Source organism: Pimephales promelas, chromosome 18, assembly GCF_988280905.1.
Source record: "Pimephales promelas chromosome 18, fPimPro1.hap1.1, whole genome shotgun sequence".
Classification (NCBI taxonomy): Eukaryota; Metazoa; Chordata; class Actinopteri; order Cypriniformes; family Leuciscidae; genus Pimephales; species Pimephales promelas.
This window is the reverse complement of record NC_142786.1, coordinates 3218125-3241046: the sequence shown is the minus strand read 5'-3', so window position 1 is coordinate 3241046 and position 22922 is coordinate 3218125. Positions and strand designations below refer to the sequence as shown.

At 37.5% G+C, this 22922-nt stretch overlaps 3 protein-coding genes across 11 annotated transcripts in view; 2 read left to right on the top strand and 1 right to left on the bottom strand.

The window, feature by feature from the left end:
• The window catches only part of map7d1b (MAP7 domain containing 1b), a 38205-nt gene extending 31802 nt beyond the window's left edge, over positions 1-6403 (top strand). For all 8 annotated transcript variants that reach the window (XM_039678611.2, XM_039678609.2, XM_039678606.2 and 5 more), the window contains 9 exons: positions 374-612; positions 774-1056; positions 2370-2529; positions 4710-4814; positions 4936-4986; positions 5070-5118; positions 5246-5324; positions 5435-5667; positions 5843-6403. In XM_039678611.2, coding sequence (XP_039534545.2) covers positions 374-612; positions 774-1056; positions 2370-2529; positions 4710-4814; positions 4936-4986; positions 5070-5118; positions 5246-5324; positions 5435-5667; positions 5843-5853 — 1210 coding nt within the window. In that variant the 3' untranslated portion in view covers positions 5854-6403. The remainder of the gene's footprint in view (positions 1-373; positions 613-773; positions 1057-2369; positions 2530-4709; positions 4815-4935; positions 4987-5069; positions 5119-5245; positions 5325-5434; positions 5668-5842) is intronic.
• LOC120483790 (E3 ubiquitin-protein ligase TRIM39) overlaps positions 1-22922 on the bottom strand; it is a 210250-nt gene that overhangs the window by 55048 nt on the left and 132280 nt on the right. The gene's annotated exons all lie outside the window — the stretch shown is intronic.
• thrap3b (thyroid hormone receptor associated protein 3b) lies at positions 9590-22863 on the top strand. 2 transcript variants are annotated; one of them, XM_089122565.1, is made up of 11 exons: positions 9590-9610; positions 14299-14443; positions 14945-15721; positions 16164-16739; positions 16827-16993; positions 17147-17258; positions 17377-17452; positions 18554-18714; positions 19338-19620; positions 21246-21392; positions 21594-22863. In XM_089122565.1, exons 2-11 carry the CDS (start codon positions 14322-14324, stop codon positions 21825-21827), a joined length of 2655 nt encoding a protein of 884 aa, XP_088978691.1. In that variant the 5' UTR covers positions 9590-9610; positions 14299-14321; the 3' UTR covers positions 21828-22863. The 2 variants fall into 2 exon arrangements, with proteins under 2 accessions (XP_088978691.1, XP_039534286.2); XM_039678352.2 differs by lacking the exon at positions 9590-9610 and adding an exon at positions 11762-12041.

The window sequence follows — 22922 nt, the reverse complement described above, 5'->3', positions numbered from 1 at the left end:
TCATTTAGGTTAATTTGCCAAAATTACTAACTGAAAATAAATAAAAAACTCAATCTAAAACTTTAAAAATAAGCCTAAATACAAATATCAAAAACTAACAAAAAAGAATATCAAAAACTAACAAAAAACAAAAAAAATATCAAAAACTAACAAAATTATTAACTGAAAATAAATAAAAACTCAATCTAAAACTTTAAAAATAAACGTAAATACAAATATCAAAAAAGACAAAAGCACAAAATTACAAAATATTTAAATTAAATGAACATTTTAAATATCAAAAGAATGTAATGGAAATCAGAATCTAAATACATTATTAAACATTATTGTGGTTGTTTTGATGTATTTTTGAATTTGTTCTCTTTTTTTTTAGCCCAAATATCAAAGCTAAGAACAGAGCTTCATCACCTGCGATGCCCAGGAGTCGCCCCCTCTCCCCCAATCCAGCGGTGTCCTCTAAACCGCCCTCGTCTTCAGGCCGGACTCCTCCTGGCACCAAGACCCGGCCTAAACGGGCTCAGACTCCCGCCCGCGTACAGGCCCCCGCCGTCGCCGCTGTCGCCGTGGAAACCAAGGAGCCCCGTCAGGCTGACCCTCCCAAGGACACAAAGAGTGAGTGTGATCATCATGACGACCGAAGCTTTTAGATAAATCTGCATGATGGTTTTCAAGGAGCCCAGGGCGACTTTTACAGCTTTAATATGCATGAACGAAACGCAAGTGCTTTTATGGATTTTACTCTTCTTGATAGACTGTTTTTTTTTTCTGTTTAGCTGCTCCGTGTGTTCCTGACATCACTGTCTCGTCTGCTCCGGCCACGCCCATCACTACCTCTGCACCAATCACAATAGCTCCTCAGACACCAGAGGTGGCCCATGTGGCCGCCGCTCCATCTCCATCGCTCTCTCCTGAGCCCGGCCCTCCGACCACCAAGCCCACAGCTGGGACCAATGATCCAGAGGAGGCGGCCAGGGTTTTGGCGGAAAAGAGACGTCAGGCACGTGAGCAGAGAGAGAAGGAGGAGCAAGAAAGACAAGAACAGGAGCTGAAGAGCAGGTTAGTTGATTATAGACCAAGTGGAGAGTCTCAGTCTTGATTATCAAACATAAAGTCCAGCCCACTTTTCAAAGAACCGCTCATTTAGATTGACTGACATTTACAGTGATCACAGAATTAGTTTCTACTTTATATTTATACTGGAATAACCCTGGTTGACAGAGTTTCTGTAGCTTTTAATGGTGAATTTCCTGGGTTTTTCCACAAAAAAAAATGCATTCATATTTCAAATTCAGAAATATTTTAGAGCTGATCATAACACAAATAAATTGTGTATTATATATATTTTTACATTTTGATTGAATTATTTATCAGACTGTGATTTACATGATTCTGTAAAAGATTTTATTAATTTCAGTTACTTACATATTTGATTTATTTATAAATAATCAGAGGGCCCATAAACAATCCATAGGCGTTCCTATGGTCTAAGGTCTTCTTAATACTGTTATTTTAGTATTATTAAGACACTATTCATATTTAGTCTATTCATATTTTCCATTGTTATTTTCCAATGAATTTTCATGTTTCTTATTTGTATTAGTTTTTTTCAATATGTCTATAGTTTTATTATTTATTTTAGTACATTATGTTAAAATAAATAAAAATGAGAACTGAAGTGACAGAAGTTTTTTTTTTTTAGATTTTATATTATTTTCATTTGATTTCAATGCTTATTTTAATAATTCATTATTTTATTTCAAGTAATCACATTCACAATGTTTTTTTTTTTAATGGGTTCAGTTTTATTCGTCTATAATAACTATTGACTAAGAGTATCAAGTGGTAAAGGCAATTCCACAGTGAGTCCGAAATTTTCGTATGCGTTTTTTCTAGGGCTGTCAAACGATTAATTGCGATTAATCGCATCCAAAATAAAAGTTTGTGTTTACATAATATAATTGGGTGCACTGTGTATAATTATTTTATATATATATAAATACACACACATGCTTGTATATATTTAAGAAATATTTTCATGGATATACTCTATATAGATTTATATATAATTTATATTATATTTTTTTTATTTATATTAAATTTATTTATTCGTGATTCAGTGCTCTGAATTGTCAAAACACCATTCGAACTCCATTCAAACTGCTTGCTACGGATGCGAAAAATGCAGAAAATCGAACCCGATGCGATTTTTTTTAACGGACGAAAATTTCGCAGGCAGTGTGCAAGCGTGATTGACATAACGTGAGGTCGTATTTATTTTTTAACGTGCGAAAATTTCGGACGCGAATTTCGGACTCAGTGTGCAAGGACCTCAAGTCTCTAGACGCTAACCCTGGCTCGTCTTCACTCAGAGCGCTGCGCGAGGAGCACGCCAGACGTGAGGAGGAGGAGAGGAGGCGCAGGGAAGAGGAGGCGCGTTTCATGGCAGAGCAGCAGCGTCTGCAGGAGGAGAAGGAGGCGCAGGAGAGAGCAAGAGCCGAGCACGAGGAAAACCTGCGTCTTCAGAGACAGGTGAGCAATGCATCATGGGTAATGGCTAACATTTATGTCAAGTCAAGTCAAGACACTTCAAGTCAAATTCGATCAATGTGCGCTGTGGAAAACCTGGGAGACGTCATTATTTTGGTGAACATAAAATGGGCTTTTATATGGCCAACGACAATGAAGCAGATGGACAATGTGTTGCTAAATCAGAATCTACAAATTTGCTTTCATACATTCATTCTTTGTGTAAAATAATATGAATACAAAAGACCTTGAAAGCATCAAGGTGACCGAGGCACAGGGAGACGGAAGGGCATTAACGTGAGTGCTTTCATACGACGCCCTCAGCTTGAGTCTCCAGCCGTGCATTAGCAGGCGTTCAGACCCGTACACACACGAGAAGGCAAGCCTCCGGGCGACTCTCATCTGCTGCCCTTCACACTCGCCATCAGGTCGCGCAAAGCCCCACTGACACGAAGCCTGTGTGTGTTCTGGTTTGATGTGATCATGCAGGACAGGCCTAATGGCTCTGTTTGTGGCTCTCTGGACGTTCAAAGGACAGCTGTGGAGTCAAAAAGGATTTTTTCAAGATCTAAACTGTGCAGATATGCATAAGCAGATTAAACTTGATGCCTTGATCTGGATTTATTGGCATAAGATTAAGCTAAATCTTTTTTGCAGTGTACTTTAATGCATTTATGTCTTTAAATTGTATCTAATCCATTTTCTTAAATGCATTTGTAAGATACTGTGTCTAGGTCAGTGTTATGGTAGTATTATTTTATACTATTATAGTTTTTGTTAAATTGTTTTTATATATAATTTATTTTATTTTATTTTAGTTTGCCGCTATGTATTTTTTAAAATAATTTTATAGAGATTGCATTCTCAAAGAGCAAAATTCAGAAATATTTTAGAGCAGATTATAACCACATAAATTGTGTATTAATATAAATTTACATTTTAGATTGAATCACTTATCTATGGAAGCTTGTTTCCGCTAATGAAAAAAAATAAATTAAATTAAAAAAATTAAAAAATAATTGCGACTTTTTATCTCACAATTGCGAGATATGAAGTCAGAATTGTGAGAAATAAAGTCAGAATTGCGAGATATAAAGTCAGAATTGCGAGATATAAAGTCAGAATTGCGAGATATAAAGTCAGAATTGCGAGATATAAAGTCAGAATTGCGAGATATAAAGTCAGAATTGCGAGATATAAAGTCAGAATTGCGTGATATAAAGTCGCAATTCTGAGAAAAAATGACAGAAGTGCGACTTTTCTTTTTTTTCCTCACAATTGCGAGTTTACATCTCGCAATTCTGACTTTATATCACATAATTGCGAGTTTTTATCTCAAAATTCTGACATCTTTTCTCAGAATTGAGATATAAATTCGCAATTGCGAGTTATCAGGCCAATTCTAAGGGGGAAAAAAGACTAACTTTCCCCCTTAAATCTCACAATTCCGACTTTATAACACGCAATTGCGACTTTATATCTTGCAATTCTGACTTTATATCATGCAATTTTGACTTTATATCTTGTAATTCTGACTTTATATATCGCAATTTTGACTTTATATCACTCAATTTTGACTTTATATCTCGCAATTCTGACTTTATAACACGCAATTGCGACTATATCACGCAATTGCGACTATATCACGCAATTCTGACTATATCACGCAATTCTGACTTTATATCTCGCAATTCTGACTTTATATCTCGCAATTCTGACTTTATATCTCACAATTTTGAATTTATACCACACAATTGGGACTTTATAACACGCAATTCTGACTTTATATCTCGCAATTCTGACTTCACATCTCGCAATTGTGAGAAAAAAAGTCAGAATTGTGAGATAAAAAGTCGCAATTACCTTTTTTATTTTTCATTCTGTGGCGGAAACAAGCTTCCATATTTATCAGACTGTGATAGACTGTGAAAGATTTTATTAATTTACCAATTTGATTAATAATAAATAATCAGACGGCCCTTAAACAATCCTTCTTAACACTGTTATTTTAGTATTATTGAGGTACTATTATAGTTTTTATTCATATTTTCAATTTCATTTTTCAGGGACGAACTGAACTACACAAACCAGCCACACCTTAAATCATGTCATTGGGCTCATGGGAAATTTAGAGATGTGTAATGGATTCATGGGTAATGAAGTTTTATTTGTGTCTTTGCCAGCGAGAGGAAGCCGAATCCAAAGCCCGAGAGGAAGCGGAGAAACAGAGGATAGAAAGAGAGAAACACTTCCAGAAGGAGGAACAGGAGCGCCTGGAGAGAAAGAAGGTAAAATGAAAGACTCTTTTATTGAAAGAAAATGAATCTCATTGCTCTTGAAGAGAAACAATTGACAATCGGGGTTTCCCTTTTCTGTGGATTCGACTAACATCCATGTTCACCTTTCTAGCGTCTGGAAGAAATCATGAAGAGGACTCGTAAGAGTGACGCAGGTGTACAGGTGGGACATGTTTCATTAAGTCTGAATTAATCTCACACACAGAGGAGAATGAGAACGAACCTGCTTTATTTGTTTCTTTGCAGAAAGATGTTAAGTCTCCAGCTCAAGTGAATGGCAGAGTCTCTGACAACGGTAAAAATCGATTTGTAGTATTGTGCACGTGACGTAAACCTTTAAAAAATTACTCGTTTCTCTATTAAAAATATTTTAAATTAGTTTAAAGGAAAAATACAAAGCTGTTTATTCTCTCGTCTTGCAGTAATCCAGAAAAATCCTTCAGAAACTCTCCATAGTGGTGCGACAAATTTCAACCAATCACAAGGAGACGTGAAAATGAGGTAAACAAGGAGTTGCACGATTAATTGCATCATTTGAAATGTGCTAAACACAGTATTTTGAGATCATATCTAATAGAAATATGAGAATTACTCCCATGTTTCTTTCTCAGCTCTGTGTCCTGGGACGCGGCACCCGTCATTAATGGTGTCCAGCCCACCAAACATCAGAATGGACTGTCCTCCAATGGAGAGGCAGCAGACTTTGAGAAGATCATCAAGCTGTCCAATCACAGTGGCAGTGGAAACAGTGGGCAGGGTCAACCTGCTGACCCAATCATGGCCTTTGAGGGAGGGGAACCGTTCATGATGAAGGCGGGACCTATGAAATCTCAACATGTGGCAGGTAAGATGGATTTTTTGAGCTTGGCAGTGTGAATCTCTTTTTCATTTTCATTAAATTGGAAAAAGCAAAACAGCCTGGACATTTTGCAAAACATCTCTATTTGAGTTGCATGGTATGACATGAGGGTTCTGGGTGAACAAACCTTTAATGTTTGTCTTTTTTTTTCTCTCTGCAGAGGTCCTGTGAGAGAGCAGAGCCTTCGGTGAGAGAAGAGAAGCCTTACGCTACCACTGCTTCCCCCCCCTGACCTGACGTGTGCCAAACCAACAAAAAGACTGCTTTAACTTTAGAAACACAGCAAGACAGAAACCGCCAATTTCTGTGGAAGCACTTTGAGGAAGTGAATGAAGTGGAGGAGAACCCTAAAAAGACACTTATATATACTTATACAACGTTTGCAGAAAGTCTCTGTCTATTTCATTGTGTGTCATGGTGCAAAGTTTCTTTAAAAAGTCACCTGCCGATTGTGTGGTGCACCTTAAAAGAGTCACTATATAATGAATTTTAGAAAATACAACTTGGAAATACACGATGTTTGGCTATCATTATGATATTAACTGTTGTTGTTGTTGTTGTTATGATGTATTGTTATTGTTCTTTTAAGTAGAAAACCGTGTGTGTCTTGAATTATTGCGTTATTTAACGTGTGGAGCATCAGAAGAGGGCGATATTCTGTATGTTAATGTATATTTGCCTGATTATGACAGACCTGTGGAATAAATCTTTATGAAAGGGACTGTGTGTTTGGTCAGTGCTTATTAATGTGTTAGAATTACACATAAAGACATGTCTTTTGTTTCCACTGTTTGTGTGGTGTCATGAAATCTGTTTTCGAGTCATTTGGTTCACTCAACGAACGAAATGACTCGAAAAGAGATTTGTTCATTTTGAAGAACCGAGTTCGAACAGGAGTCACGAACGCGCATCTGCAACGAGGGAGCATTTGTGCTTATAAAAAAAAATATTAAAAGGTTGGTTCAGGGTTTAGTTACACTTTAAATTTTGTTATTTACTTTTGACATGACCGTTCATTCGCTGGATAAGACCCTAATATTCATCGTCTGGTGTCGTTTAAAGACATTTGAAGCTGCAATGAAACTCATTTGGACCTTGAACCGTTTGTCTATTACATGGAGAAAATCCTGGAATGTTTTCATCAAAAACCTTAATTTCTTTCCGACTGAAGAAAGAAAGACATTGACATCTTAGATGACATGGGGGTGAGTAAATTATCGGCAAAAGTATTATTTAAAAGTGAACTACTCCTTTAACTTGGAACGTTTTCAGACGTTTGCGAGACAAAATGTTAGTTTACACTTTTCCAAGTACAATTAAATGCGGGAACATTTTTACTTTTAATCAAGCATGTTTTTTGCTAAACTTTGACAGTGTAGACATACAAATCCTTGTGCAGTGAATAATTTCAGCCAGTGGAGGGCAACACAATCCTAATGCTCCGGCCTTTACAGTCTATGGCCCCGGCCAAGTCACTTGTGTATGCTGAACAAAATCCAGTTTATGATGTGCACTTACTAGTGTACCACTTGCCCCATTTGCTCTATCTTCTCGTTCTCCAGTGAGAGTCTGTGCATTAGTTGACACCCAGTTCTGGTACTTCAGAGTGATATTAATGCACACATGAAGAAAACACAATGACAGAAAGCTAATATTATATAGTGTATTATTTACAGGGGGAAAAAACATTGTGGTTATCCTTAAATCACATTTTTTCCAACTCTGTCAACAACCACCCGAAGTTTCACCACCACACACACCAACTGACATGATGTTGTCCCTGATAGTCCGATGATCATCTCAAGCACTGTATTTTTAGATGGATGATAACAGATACACAGTGAGTTATGACTGAGGTGGGCACTGCCAGCTGGGTTTTAATTCATTTGGCATGACAGGAATGAACATGAGTGACAGAACTCGCCGACTGAGTCCACACGCCGCTCTCAGGTTTGCTTTTCATTTTCATTTCATTTGAGACTTTTCAATTCATGCATCAACTTTGTCTTAGGTGTTTCTTCTAAAACTGCTGAGGGAAGTAAAAATAGACACAAACAGGCTACAGCTTTAAAATCAGATCATTTTCTCTTGGAAGATCAGAAATGTTTGAGTTCATGCTGAAATCTATTACTTTTAAAGCAGATTTTGGTACGTAGGAATACCTGAGCAAAGTTTAAGATCACTTTTGAATATCTAGATATATTTCCACATTCCTATGTTGCCCATACGCTTTAAACTCCAAAGTTGTAAACCACAACATTCTGATGCCATTTATTTGATTAATGTTGTTATTTTTATCTAAATTCCAAAGTTTTACTATTAAATATAATAGTTTTCGTTCATTGAAATAAATAGATGAAAAACTTGAAATGCTGACTTGGCAAGTACATTAACCGCAATTTATACTAAACACTAAAAAAAATTAAGTAAATAAAAGCTAAATCAAAATATTGATAAATACTAAAATAGTACATAAATGAATAATCTTACAACACAATGGAAATTGGAAATTGACCAAGATGGCTGACAGAGCTCTGAATTCAAAGTTCATATTTGTCTCTTTGGCCTTTAAAGGCTTGTTAAACAGTATGTTGTGCCACAAAACCTTGGCGCACAAGATGGACAGTATAAAGCCTCACTGGAGTCACTGCAAGGTGTAAAGACAACTGGGAATTCACTGTCTGTTTGTTGTGAGGCTGTTTTGGTTGCTGTTGATAAGTGTGCGTGAGTGTGTAAATGTGTGTGCACTGCATTTGCATCTAAATACACTCTACGTGTTATATTTTCAACCGCTCTATTTAAATGTGGTCTTGCAGCATGTTTCCGTCAACCACACATTTGCTTGCTTTGTTTTATATACCAGCTGCACTGTGAAATATTATCTTTCCAGCATGGAGACATAAAGTGTCCAGTCTATCTCATCCTTTGGGTCTAGGAATAGAGTTCTGAGTCCACGTTCTATTGGCCAGTTTGGTTACTATTGTGGATTTTATTTTTGATTATTGGGCTGATGTCATAGAGCCAAGCTTTAGAAAACTTGTATCAAGCTTGTATCGGACAAACTGTATGAAACAGAATATGGAACAGTGAAATATAATTGAAAACTTCCCTGAAGAAAAACAGCAAACTCCACAATTTGTTGTTCATAAAAAATAGGTTGAAATAATATTTCATACGATTTTATTTGATTTACCAAAATCCCAAATTATTCCAACAAATTCAAATTGTCCCTTCTTGCACTAAATGTTTACACAGTGTTCAATCAAGATAATATTTTATTTAAAAAACGACTTTTCGATGTATATCTGGAAGTCGAATTAAATTTAATTACTTTTTTTTTTTGCCTGCAGCTGAATTGTTTACCTACCAGTGTTATTTTATATACTATAGTATTTATTAATATTTTGAATTAGCTTTTTATATTTTTTTCATTGTAATCATGTTATTTGATGTTTCAGTCATTTTGCTATTTGCATTTGTAATTGTATTACTTTTTGAAATATTTCTTTCATTTTTTCCCCCTGTTTTAGTCATTTTAGGACATCAACTTAAACAGATTTCAGTTAGTTTCCAAGGCAATTTTAAGTTTTTCATCTAATATTTATATTTTATTCAAATTCAAATTTTATTCAAATACTTTTGTTTTAAGTTAATATTGACAACACTGTTCTAAATATGCAAGATATTTCTGCTTATCCCTCATGAGCTTGGTGACATCAGAAGATCTAATAATAATGTTCTACTCACGGAAGGACCAATAATAAACATGTGTAGTTGGTTCTTTTAATAAACTTCATATAGCAGGCTGCATGCATCTGGCATTCAAGAAATGACTTTATGCATCAAATACAGGAAGTTCTTTGTTCACTGCATACGAGGCATTTGCTTTTGCTTTCTTTTATATCCCTTCCACTCCTGAACACTAGAGGTGAGGCTCCTTTCTTTGTCTTCATATTTCTTTTGTGCATGTTTGAACATAAATGTAATTAAATTTGAATTTAATGTTTGTAAAGATGAAAATGCATGCATTCATGTGGCTTCACTAAAATTGTAAGGCCTGGAAATGGGGAAACTAAACACCCTGCAAGTAAAACAGAACATTGTGAAAATGTCTCAAAAGCTTTTCCTAAATCATTTTCAGTGGATGTGGCGTGGTTTATGTAATCCATCTTCTCTTTCAAATGATGGCATTACATGTTATTAGTGTTCTCAAACCCTCAAACGTCAAACATGCCACTTTCATTTATATAGAGAACAAATGCATTCGAAGTAGAAACCTGAAAGAGAAATATGGCTTTAAAAGACATTGCATGCATGTGGAGAGAAACAGCACACCCTTGGTTTTAGAATGGAAAAAATAGTTCTTAACACAAAACCACAAGACGAAGTTTCCACTGAACGTGTGCTATACTCTTTTGAAATAAATAACTCGTAGCATGAACACAGGAACTCACTCTAAAATTGGTTGTGGTGGACATATAGATATTTAATTGTGGTTTTTCACATTGAAAAGCTTTCTCTAGCTTATGCTTCGCTTCATCACACACTTTCTGCTTTGCATGTGTTCAGGTTTGAGCATCCAGGCACATTCAGTTTTTCAAAAATAAAGACTTTATTGGAGATTAAATAAGCTATCAAACTGTCTGGATGTAGTTACCCCCCTATATCAGTTTGGGAATGTAAACAGTTTGCCAAAATGACAGGCAGGATTGCAGTTGTGCTGTGCAGCACCAGCGATCGTTCATTTATTTAGAACATGACACTCACTGATAACATTACAGGACTGCAGTGTTCAGGATATTTGAATTTCAGAATAGAGTTCAAATTGGTTAAGTTTTATTTATTTATTGACATAATTGATATCATACACCCCTTGGGTAAGACCTCTGGTGATTTAGCTGAATTTGGGCCTGTGGCTCTCTATTTTATGATCCCAAAATTACAATTAGGATATATAATAAATATCAACATGAATCTCCTTTGCAGATTCAGCCAGTCATCAAGTCATCATATGAGATACTGTATAAAAACCTGAATGCATACGCTTTTAATTAATTACATTTTCTGTTTATATATTATAAACAATATATACATTTAAAGACATGATCATACATTTTACATTTTTATTTGGTTGTAACATACACACTGCAGATCTTCACCAGAAACGTCCTCTGGCCCTGTTGCGGATGACTATTTTTGTGATATGCCAACAGTCTTAGAGAAGAATGTTTATGTTTTTAAATATGATTATTGGAAGCCATTGTCAATGGCATAATGTAGCACCATGCATAGTTTACTGTATAAGACTATGCTAAGAATAACCTTTAGTTGTGTTTCTCAATCTAGTACCGGTAAGAAGAAAGAAAACTAATGAAGCATCTAAAACAGGAAAGTGAGATTAGCATAGCCTATAGCTAACAATGTTTAAAACTATCTAACTTCCTGAAACTTCCTATTTTCTAACAATATATTATGTAGCCATTATATTTTTTAAGGAACCCCGAAAGGCCTTTTGCCTTACAGAAACTAACAAAAGTATTTTTGCAGACATGTGTTATATAGATTGTATTGCATGTAGGCTGACTCTCCGTTGTGTTTCCTCTCTCTGTGAAATACTGCCTGGTGTTGGACAGATTTCTCTGAACTTGCTCAGCAGCCTGTGATTTCAGCTGTCAGTATGAGAAGCTTTCAACAGGTGTCTGAAATAGAGGCGCTGTGTCTGTTTTACCATGTGTAGATGCTGTTGTGGTGCTCAGAGGAAAGAAAATGGCCATATAATATTAACATGCAGGCCTTGTTTGAAAATTAATTAAAGAGAGAGAAAAGTAGGCCTAGTTTTGTTAAAATGGCCTAAGGCCTAAGGAATTCTGTGTAATTCGAAAGAGACTGAAGAATGTGTAAACGTACGACTATCTCTATCAGGCCCATAAAAACCTTCATACTTTTTATTTTATTTTATTCAACACCCATAGGTTTTTTTCAGAAAAGGAAAACATAGGCTACTTATTAAATTAAAAAAAAAATAAAGAAAGAATACCAAAAAAGGGGCGTGTATAATCACTTGCGTGCGCGCGCGAGCCGAGCGCATTCACTGCGTTGATCAGGAAGCTGAACTGCCACGGAAAGAAGAAGCCCTTTGCGTTTCCTGAGGCGACCAAATGGACACTTCTCATTTTCATTACTCCGAAACCGTTCACAACTGAACCCCTTTAGGTTAGAAGGGCGAAATAGAGCAGAATAAATCAAATCAGACGTACATTGATCCGCATACGACGCATAATACACGTTATTCCTCCGTCGCGTGCTCGCAGCGCCTCTGCTCGTGAGCTCGCGCTAATCACATTTGACTAGCCTCTCAGGTGAGTTTATTTATACACATTTTAACACTAAATCGCTATTTTCTCAACATGCTCTGCAGGTGTTGTTCGTTAAAATGTTGTTTCGTGTTATTTTGTTGATATTGTGTCTGGTTTTGCGCGATTTATGTCCTTTCAAATTAGCAAAGGGGCTAATGTTAGCATAGCGGCTAACAGCAGAAATGTAATGACTTGTAACGTTAATATTCTGTATTTTGGTTGCATAAAGGGCAACATAATGTGATTGAGTTATTTAATTAGTAAAAACCAATACAATGCCCTTTATTGTTTAACCAGATCATGTTTTTGTTATTCTGAACACGTAAAGGTTGATTTTTATCACTGTAAATCTCCTTTATTTTGTCTTTAAAACACACCTGAGCGAGGATGGCTTGCAGATGATCGTGTCAAGTCGGAGTTGCAGTTGTAATGTGATTGTATTATCCTGATCTCATTACTTTTTACCCTTAACATGAAAGAAGTGAAAACGAAAGTGTTTTGAAATACGTCTTATACAATGGCTTTCGTTGTTTATTGGCTTTTGCATTGAGATATTACCATATAAACGGTTCTGAAGAATAATTGTGTTTTCCACAATTTCTCTATCTAGTGAGACTCCTATCTAGACAACAAAACAGTACACTTGTTTGGAGGGTTTTAAGTATCTAGGGATCTAGATAGAATTTGGGGATCTCAAAATGTCTCAAAACCTAGTCAAATGTCTATTGAACTTCCCATATAATGCCTATGAAGTCTAAAGTGGCTAGGACGACTCAATATGTTTTGAGACTCAGCCAGTGAATGTACTCTGTGTACTGATGAAATTTGCATCAATGCAAATGGTTTTCCCAAGTATTTCCTTACTGGAAACTGACTGAGCGGTGTATCTTGCTACACTGGTTGAGCTGGACTGTCTCTCACATGAAAGGACTGGCTGATAATTGTTTGGCAGCAGCCTTTCCTGTTCTGCCTTGACCGCCGATGCAAATGCATAGACGTATGCATGCACACAAGTCTTTCATACTAGAAGACACACCTTGTTATCTATCCCACACTCAAGAATGTTGCGTACCAATTAGCTTAGGCTACTCATGTTACAAGATAAATGCAACACCTCAGAAAACCAGGCTTTGTGGCATTAACCACTCAGAATAATTGTTTGAACAGCAATTTTTGCTATACATAATATTCTGAACCTGTTCAGCTCATGTATGTTTTGCAAATGTACTGGCTGTATATTCACTCTTTTATTGCAAATGACTTCTGCAAAATGTGCATAATATTAGAAGGAAGTGTGATTGTTTTGAATGTTGAAGGATCTGAAACCATTTCACCCATACTTATCTGCTGCGTAGTTTCAGGTTTTTGTTGTTGTTGTTAATATTTGATTTATCTGGTCAACACAAACAGAATAAATTCGTAGTGGGTCAAGGTAAAATAAACACTGATTGTAAATGTTGATCAGTTAGGAAATCAGGTGCAGATGTTTGAAGATAAATAAGTGCGTTTTAGTTGCATCAGTTACCGTAAACGGGAATTCGTTTGGGCGGGTGACTGAGTTCAATACTATTGTAGTATACTGGAGAGATAACAGTAATCATTGTCAGCAATTCTTATATATATTACTGAGTTGAAGAAAAAAGAAAAACATTAGACAATGCCCAAAACAAAGAAATGTACATCAATTTAGATCTCAGAACAGCTTATATTAGGGCTACTAATGATTTTGATAAGACTCGGCTGTTATTACTGTCCTTAATGTTTTTCTCTAGCCTAAATATAAAGGATAGTCATCTTTCTCATAAATGAAAATAAATGCATGAACTGAAGGATTTAATTTAGAAATGTTGCAATGGCAAAGTCACACAAAAAAAAGATTCTATTGATTGCAGTTCTATTGCATATGATGGCATAAATGATAGCAATTGTAATAATTAGGTTGGGATTGCGAACAATTCAAATCTCTTTTACAAGGGAGCCCTGGGGCAACAATTACATGAGTTACACAAAATCACATAAACAACACAATGAACCGAACAGATTTAAATATAAAACTATTTAAGAATGACTTAATGTGGTTATTGAAAACATGTGCATTGTTCAAATTTTCAACATTTAAGTAATCATTTTAAATATTTAAGTGGGATAGAAAACAGAAAGCTTCAATACTTTGCTTCCATTGTCCTTCATTTGTTTTATATACTGTGCAAGTGTGAATTGTGATAGCCTTGCCCTTGTGTTCATGTGATTTCCTTTTCAGGTCTAAAGATACTGTGAGCAGAGATGTCCAAGCCCCCGAATTCTGCTTCTCGGTCCCGTTCTAGGTCCAGGACTAGATCACGGTCCTACTCACGATCTCACTCGAGGACTCGCTCCCGCTCAAGATCCAGAAAGCGTCGCTATAGGTAGGCAAATTTAATAGATTTCAGCCACTTCCTTTGCAACAAATTGATTGAATGGCTTTTTAAATGAGATATGAGAAGTGAGCGCAAGTGGTAAGGCATTTTCCTGTTAGTGAATGTTTGGTTTAGTCACTGGTAAATTTGGACCACAGTGCCTTTAGTAAAGCTTGAAAAATGTCTTAACTTAATGTATTGCCAGGTTTAGGTAATGAATTCAAGTTGCAGTTCCATTTATAGGAATTTTCCGTATCCAACTTTAGAAGATGTGATGAAGGCGGTGTAATCTTTTATTCCATGGTAAAAGCTGTTGTAATAATTGCATCAGTTGTGAAATTCAACAGGAAGTGATTTAACACCAACACTTTTTAAGCATTTTTGCTCATTGCACATTTGTGTGAATGTTGACTCTGTAGCGCCATCAAGTGGCCATGAATCATAACTACAGCTTCCTCTTTTTTGCTCTAATCTCCTTTCTGTGCTTTGCATTTTCCTTTTTTCTTTTAGTTCTAGATCAAGATCCCGTTCGCATAGCAGGGAGAGGAACTATCCTTCCAGAGATTTCCAGGGCAATCGTGGTTATAACCGTGGTTACAACCGTGGCTACCGGAGGCCCTTTCAGTACAACCGGGGCAGAGGGCGTGGCTACTTCCCACGAGGGAACTATTATCGAGGTGGGAGCAACTACGGTTACCGTTCCAACCATGGTTCCAACTGGCACGGCCATAGAGATCAGCAACAGCCGTACGACCACTCGTACAGCCCTAGGAGGGGGCGCTCGCGCTCCCACACACCACGGAAAAGATCACCAAGCCGAAGCCATTCACGTCATTCCGGTAAATCTTCCTCGGGGCGTTCCAGGCGTTCCAGCTCCTCCTCCCGCTCCTCGTCCCCACGACGACGCAACTCAAGTGCGGGACGACCTCATGCCAAAGAAGCCAAAGGAAGGGCTTCGCCGGGTGAGAAGAAGGGAGCCAGCAAGGAAGCGCCCAAGCCTACAGGAAGCAGCCCAGAGGAACCCGGTAGCAAGTGGGAAGGCCTGTCTGATTACGATGGCAGTCCCAAACGCAATGCTGCGTCTGCTGGGAGTCAGTCAGAGGTTAAAGTGTCCCTCTCTGGAGGTTCCGGCAATGGTGGTCCACTGTGGCGTAGCATCGGCCCTGCCAGTAAAAGTCCACCGGCAAAGACGTCAAGTTCGTCAACACCAACTGGCTTTGGGTTCTTCACAAAAGAAGACTTGAAGACAGAAGACAAATCGGCCTCCATCTCATCTGCCTTCAAAAAGTATGTTTCTGATTTTGGCATTTGGATGTTTTCCCTCTCTTTCTTTTGTCCTCCAGGCAGTTTTTAATCAATCATCGTTCTCTCAAATGTGTTTAGTCCTTGTACAGCAACAAAGATCCTTGGAAGAATAGAGCTTATAATGGAAACCAGCTAATTTCAAAGTCAAATGTCACAAATGGGCCTTTACCTGTGCTATGAGGTTGTTTGCAATCCCATAATTTAGGAGATAAAGTTTTATTGATGTAAGTATGGAAAAAAAATCCATCTTGGTTAGTCGTGTCTGCATTTGCTGAAAAGTTGAACCATAAGTGTGTGTGCATGTCTTAAATGTTGTTGTTGTTGTGAGCAGGCTTTCTTATTTTGCTGTTAAAGGTTAGTGTCAACTGGTTTTCTTATACACTCTGCTCCTTAATAATGATTAACACGTGACCATCCACCTCAGGTTTTTGGCAGAAAAGAAAAAGCCCTCATCAGACAGGGATAACGGAAGGGGTGAGGCTTTAAGCTTGGGCGACGCCGACAGCGAAAAGAGCGGCAGTAAGTCGAGGAGCATGTTCGAAGCATCCGAGTCCGGCTACGACGGTTCAAAGACTGACAAAGGACTTCCTTTTCTGGATGCCGAGGAACAGGAGTATCGCCAGGAAATGAAAGACAGGAAGACCGAGGAAGACTCCAAGTATAAAGAAAAAACCATTGTCACCATGCGGGGCTTAACCGAAGAGCGCTTCGGGAAATGGGACGACTCCGTCTATCAGTCCAACAAAGATGACGAAGAGGATCTGGATGAGGCACTTTATCGCAGTCGGAAGCATGCTAGAAAAGAAGAGAAGGCCTCCAAGAAGAAAGAAAAGAAAAAAAGCAGGATCAGTCCATCCGCTCCATCTCCATCAGGTGTGTCTGAGAATAGAGGCAGGCTGTTTCCAGCTGGAAGAGAGGCCTCGCCCCCGGCTAAATCCTCAGCGAAGAAAGATCCACACTTTAATTTCAGTATAAAGGCATTCACTGATGGTGGAGAAAGGTATACATTTTAAAATCATGATTTATAAGATATTTTTTAATGTATCACAACTGGATACATGTGTATGACTCCACTGCTTTCCCTCAGCTCATCAGCTAAAGAAAGACATTTGTCACGGGATCTTGTGCACCCTGGTAAAAAAGATCATGAGGAGTTTCGCTCGATCTTCCAGCATATTCAGTCTGCTCAGCTTCGCAGGAGCCCTTCAGAGCTATTTGCTCAACACATAGTCACCATAGTACATCATATTAAAGGTAATGCCAGTCCAATCTAGTGGTTATGTGCAATTTTGCATTTTAATTCTGCACTTTGTGCTTTAAGGTGCCATTTTTCTTTGTGAAATATGGAGAATGTCTTAATTTTGGAATTTGTGGCATGTAAGAAATTTTTTTTCTACTCTCTCGTAGCTCAACATTTCAAGTCAACCGGGATGACTTTGAATGAGCGATTTGGAATATACCAAAGAAAAGCCGCAGAGTTGGAAATAATGAAGCCGAGAAAGAGTCCTGAGATCCACAGGTTGGTGTTTTTGCTCTCATTCTGATCTTCAACATCTTATGGTTTAGATACCTTGTTCCTGTCGCCCTTTCTTAATATATATATATATATATTTTTTTTTTTGTATGTTCTTTCACAGGCGAATCGATGTGTCTCCCAGTGCTTTTAAGAAGCACTCTCACCTGTTTGAGGATTTCGAAGAGAGCAGCTACAAGGTGACACAGCGTTTTCAAATCTGAAATTCCTGCCCAAATGTGTACCAGCAGAAATGTGCTATGAGGTGTAAAATGCTAATGCACAAGAGCCGCAATCTCAATCTTGTATTACTGAGCGTTACGCTCTCACCCTCCAGAGTTTGTCGTATGATTAATCGTGGGTACATACTTGCCCAAACAAAATGGCTAAACAAAAGGAAGTGAAAATTGATCCTGTGTCCAAGCCTTTCACTGGACCGCTAACCAATGCAATAGTAAGTATATCTCCTCAAAAATGTGTTTATGAAAAAAAAAAAAAGAAAAAAAAAAGTGAGGCTCAGTACTAATCAGAATTGGGAAAGCATGGAGCATGCTGCTTTCCCATGAGATCTGTGCGTTTTTGTTTTGTTTAGGTTCGTTTTTTGTCACATGTCTTGATAGACGTCTGTCACATTTTCAGTGGGTGTCGAATATGTTGTGTTCACATTATTTATTAAAATTGCACATATTTCATCACAACTTGGCCTAAATCAGCCAACACTGTAAAGTCATAGAGGGTGACTAAAAATGAAAAATTTGCCATTGAGGTTATTCCTTAAGATGACCAATAGATGGAGTTTTTCAGCTGGGTTCAGTCGTTGTCATAAGCATCTTCCATTTCAGTGTGAGACAAATATTCTCAATCTCTTCTTGTGTTTAGGTTAGGTTTAGACGTGTTAAAGGGTTAGGTCGCACAAAAATGATTTTATCTTTTAAATCTGTGTCAGATTCTCCCACATGCTCCTTTCTTTGCAATGAAAGTGAATGAGGATGAATGCTTTGTCAAGTTGCAGCAATCGCATGAAAATAGTCCAAACAAATAGTCAACCTTCACTTTCATTGTTTGGAATAGAGCGTGCTGGAGATTCTGCTAAACAACATCATCTGTCAAAAGGAAAGTTATGAGTTTGTAATGACTTGAATAAATTAATAAAATTTTATTTTTCGACTGAACTATCCTTTTAAACTTGAAATAATATATTTCAACACAAAATAAAGAAACTTGTACATTTAGTTGTTTACACTGTATGGATTCGGAAATCAAATGTGTTAATTATTATGGACATTATTGTGTCTCCACAGGATCATTGTAAAAAACATGAGGGCGAATCTTCGGACCTTCGTTTGGCTATTGAGCGCCGTAAAAAGGATCCTAAACGAGAGGGGGGAAAGAGTTCAGCTGGCTCACGCACGCCCAGTCATGAACTCTCCCCTGACAGATCCTCCAAACACAAGAAATCAAAGTATGTTAAAGATCTACTATTCTTTCTGATGAATAATATTTGAATAGTACTTGATTTCTGAGCCGGTTTCATATTGTCTTGTGCTTGTTTACTGGACTAATGGTTTGTGACTGAATGTTAATTTAACTTGTTGGTTTGATTTACAGTGGAACACTTTATTCATATCTAAAACATTGTTTGGATGGCGGCACTGTATTATTCTTCAAACATTCTATTTTTAATGTTCTATATTGTAATTCTTCAGTTCTAATGTTCTAATTCAGCTAAATGTACAGACTCGCTATAAATTGTGTAATGCTGAAACTATCTACAAGTCAAGTCAAATTATAAAGAGAACAATATTTTATCAGAAAAACATCGTTAGAAGAACTGTAAAGGTATTATGGTTACTCGTTTATCTAATTACTCATATATCGGTAAGTACCCAAATTTGAGTACTTGTACTTGGTCTGTTAAAAGTGGTATCGGTGCATCCCTAATTTGAATAAGTTTATGATCAAAGTGCTTACAGCCATCACTGCTATCATTTATCATTCTATCATTTCAAAACATTCATTAATCACAGAATCATTTCGCAGTCACTCAATAGACTATTTTTAACTCTGTTCTCCCTCATTCTAAAGGAAAAGCAAGAAGAAGCGTGAGCGCTCACCCTCCTCATCATCCTCCTCCTCCTCCTCTCCCTCTCCTCATCCATACAGAGGAAAAGAGTACCATCCGGAGGAGCACATGGAAGGAGGAGGGGGTTTTAACAAGGCCCGCCTGGGGTCAAGGGAGTTTCCAGGACACATGGAGCGTGGCCCTCGGGACTATGAGGGACACATGGACAGGGGTTATGAGAGGGGAAGAGGAGGATACGACCGAGGAGGATATGACAGGGGTCGTGGGGGTTACGATCGGGGATTTGTAAGTGTTCTGCAGTTAATAGGACTTCTTGATCATTGATGAGTTGCAGATGGAATTTATTACTGCTTAATGTCGAGCTTTGTTCCTCGCTGGCTTCGTTTCCAATCCTGAGTGTTTTAATTTTCAGAGAAAGAGTCTGATGCTAGCATGTTGCTAAACTAACCTAATTTGAAATGTTGTCTTGGTTGGCAGCTCACTGTAGGATGAAATCAATAACATTTTCCCTTATTCTCTTGTTAATTTGGTTTTAATGGTAAGTGTTTTAATAAAAAAAACATGTCTAATTTGATTCATAACATAATATTTAAAACTAACAAAAATAGTGACCAATGTACTTTTTTTCCATATTTTTATTTTTTTTTGGATTCTGTGTTTCATGATTTAGTACAAATATATTATCAAAAATGATAGTAATCAAATTAATGCGTAAAAATGATATAATCTTTTAAAGTGTAATAAAAATAAATTGGCAGAAGTTTACTGTTTAAATTAAATCATGGATGAAAACTGTATGTAAACAATAGTTTTAATACATTTTATCATTACTTCGAGAAGTACAAAAATAATATTTGTGAAATGCAGACATGGTAGTCTTTTTGCTGGTTTAAATCGGACATTACACGGTCAATCCTGCCATCCATGTTATTCCCTGACAACAACCATTGAAAACATAAAACGGGCTCATCCGGGTTACTGAAGTCAACGCCACTGCACGCTTGCTAGGAACGTTTGTTTTTTCTTTTTGCGACTATGGTTTTGTACACTGTTAGACAGTGTTGTAGTCGAGACCAAGACCAGTGAGGGTTGATTACCTAATTTACTTTTATTTACTTAGAGAAATCCTTTTTTTTTTTTTTTTTACTGAATTTACTTAGAGTTTAAAAAATATGATCAGTTTAGGGTAAAAAGGCCACATAGTAGGTGGTGTTAAAGTAATTTTATTACAATTTGTCATGCGCAGTTGCGCACTAGAAAATCACCAATCACTGGGCGTGTCAATCAATTTAAAGAAATATTTTATTAACATACATTAATAATCATGAAAAATATTTTTAATTGAACTCGAGTGGACTCGGGAATAATTCCGAGTCCTAAAAAAAAAATGTTCGAGTACGAGTCAATTCCGAGTCCAAATGGACACGAGTCCATGACGAGACCAAGACCATTAAAATATGGTCTCGAAACCGAGTCCGAGTCTTGAGTACTACAACACTGCTGTTAGATTATAATATAACACGGGTATAATTTTAAAACCGTTTAATCTGAAACCAACATCTTAATCCTCATAATTATTTATGTAGTGAAATCTGTCTAATAAATAGTATGACTGTACTGTATTAAATGTCCGTCTAGTTTGAACTTGGCATGCTAACAACTTCTCTCTGCGGAAGCAAGTCATCTTGATCACCCTGTCAGGGTTTATTCAGGCTAGATGTTCAATATCCCTTACTTATTCCATAGCACAATTTAACTAAATGTATGCAGAACTACTTTTGGTTTATTAATCCAAACTCCATGATTTTGTAATTCCGCCTGCTTTTGTATTTGGGGCACAATGACCCTGAAGTAGTTTTCTCATATATCTTAGACATCTCAGTTGATCTGTGCTTCTCTTGTATTTGCAGCCCAGAATGAGAGGAAGAGGATGGAACCGAGGAAATTACCCTGGCAACAACACCAATAACAACCCTCCAATAATGGGCGGTCCTTCACGCCCCCCGGAGGAAGAGTGGGACCCCGAATACACCCCCAAGAGTCGGAAGTACTTCCAGGTGTGATTACTAGCTTTGATCTCAGATACACGCGCCCCCCCCCCCCCTAAACTTTACGCTAAAAACAAAAACTGGTGGTTGGTTGCTTCGCATGTCACTCAGACAGTCTCTTCCTGTATAAGTGCGCAATTTTGGGACAGAATAGGCTGCATGGTGGCCAATAGGAGAGTTTCAATTTACTTCTCTCTCGTCTAACTGCAGCATGACGACCGGGACAAGGAAGGGGAGATGAAGTGGGTGGACACTCGGGGGCGCGGCAGAGGCAATTTCCCCCGCAGCAGGGGCACCTTCATTATTCGCAAAAGCAGCGGCGGCAGCCCCAAGTGGACCCACGACATGTTCCAGGGCAACGCTGAAGAGGGAGAATTGGCAGATGACAGCGCAGAGCACAAAGATGACGAAAAGTCTGGCGAAAGCACTGCTTCCAAGCCATAGACGGATCAGCAACCATTTGTGTCTGTTCTCCTCTACATTCTCTAACTCAACGAGAGCCCTCGTGAGAAATGCATCGTCGTGTGTTCAGGTGTCGGACTGTGAAGCCCCATACGGTAGAGCCATGTCGTTTATAGCATCACACAATCTGCTACTTTTTGTCAGTTTTCACGTTTTTCGCTTGTTTTCGAGGTTGTGGGGGAGGGTGATGATTTGAAGGGAAAAAATTCAGTCATTCATAATTGATTTTCATTTAAAAAGTGCAATAAAACAATCTGTGCACTTGTGCCTTAGATTTAACTGTAGTTTTATGATTCCTTTTTTTATTTTGATCATTTCTGCCGGTAGATTGCCCCCTTTATATGTTTGGAATTGCATGTAAATTCATTCATTTAAATTTCTTCCCATTTTATAATGTCATTGGTGTACGGTTCAGTCTTATTGGAGCATATCCCTTGCGGACCAATACACTGTGTACTGGGGCCGATTTTCTCCAGAAAAGTGTCTGTACAGATTAAGATTGTCCTTGTCCTAACAAATGGATTCTCAACTATATTTAACGTCCAAATTAGTTCATTTTCTTCCCTTAAATGATGCCACTAATGATTTAAAAAAATAAATAGTCTATTACTTTGTGAAGTTTAAAAAAAAAAATTGTTTTCTTTTTCTATTTTGAGCAAAAAAATCTTGTCGGTTTTAGATCATTTATCTGATTTTAAAGTGTAGATAATAATAGAACATGCAAGACGAAGCTTGTAATGATGCATTTATTGCATTGTGTTTAAACTATCAACCCAAATGTAAACGAGCTCATGCTGCATGTCTTTAGATCATGTGGTTTTTCTTCCATTGATCGCTGTTTGCTGGACTGTTCAGTTGTGTTGTAAGGATACTCGGGGGACTTGACTGCTTTCTTTAATCCTGCTTTGTGATGCCATTATACTGTAACGCTGTGACGTTCTGTTAACATTTACAAACTGATAATTCAGTGCTTTCAGTCTCCATGGTGAATTTGAAATAAAGCCCGTCCTCTGTTTTACACGTTATCTTTTCTTTCGAGTTGCCTTGGTCTTGTAAGACACATCGGTTATAACAGCT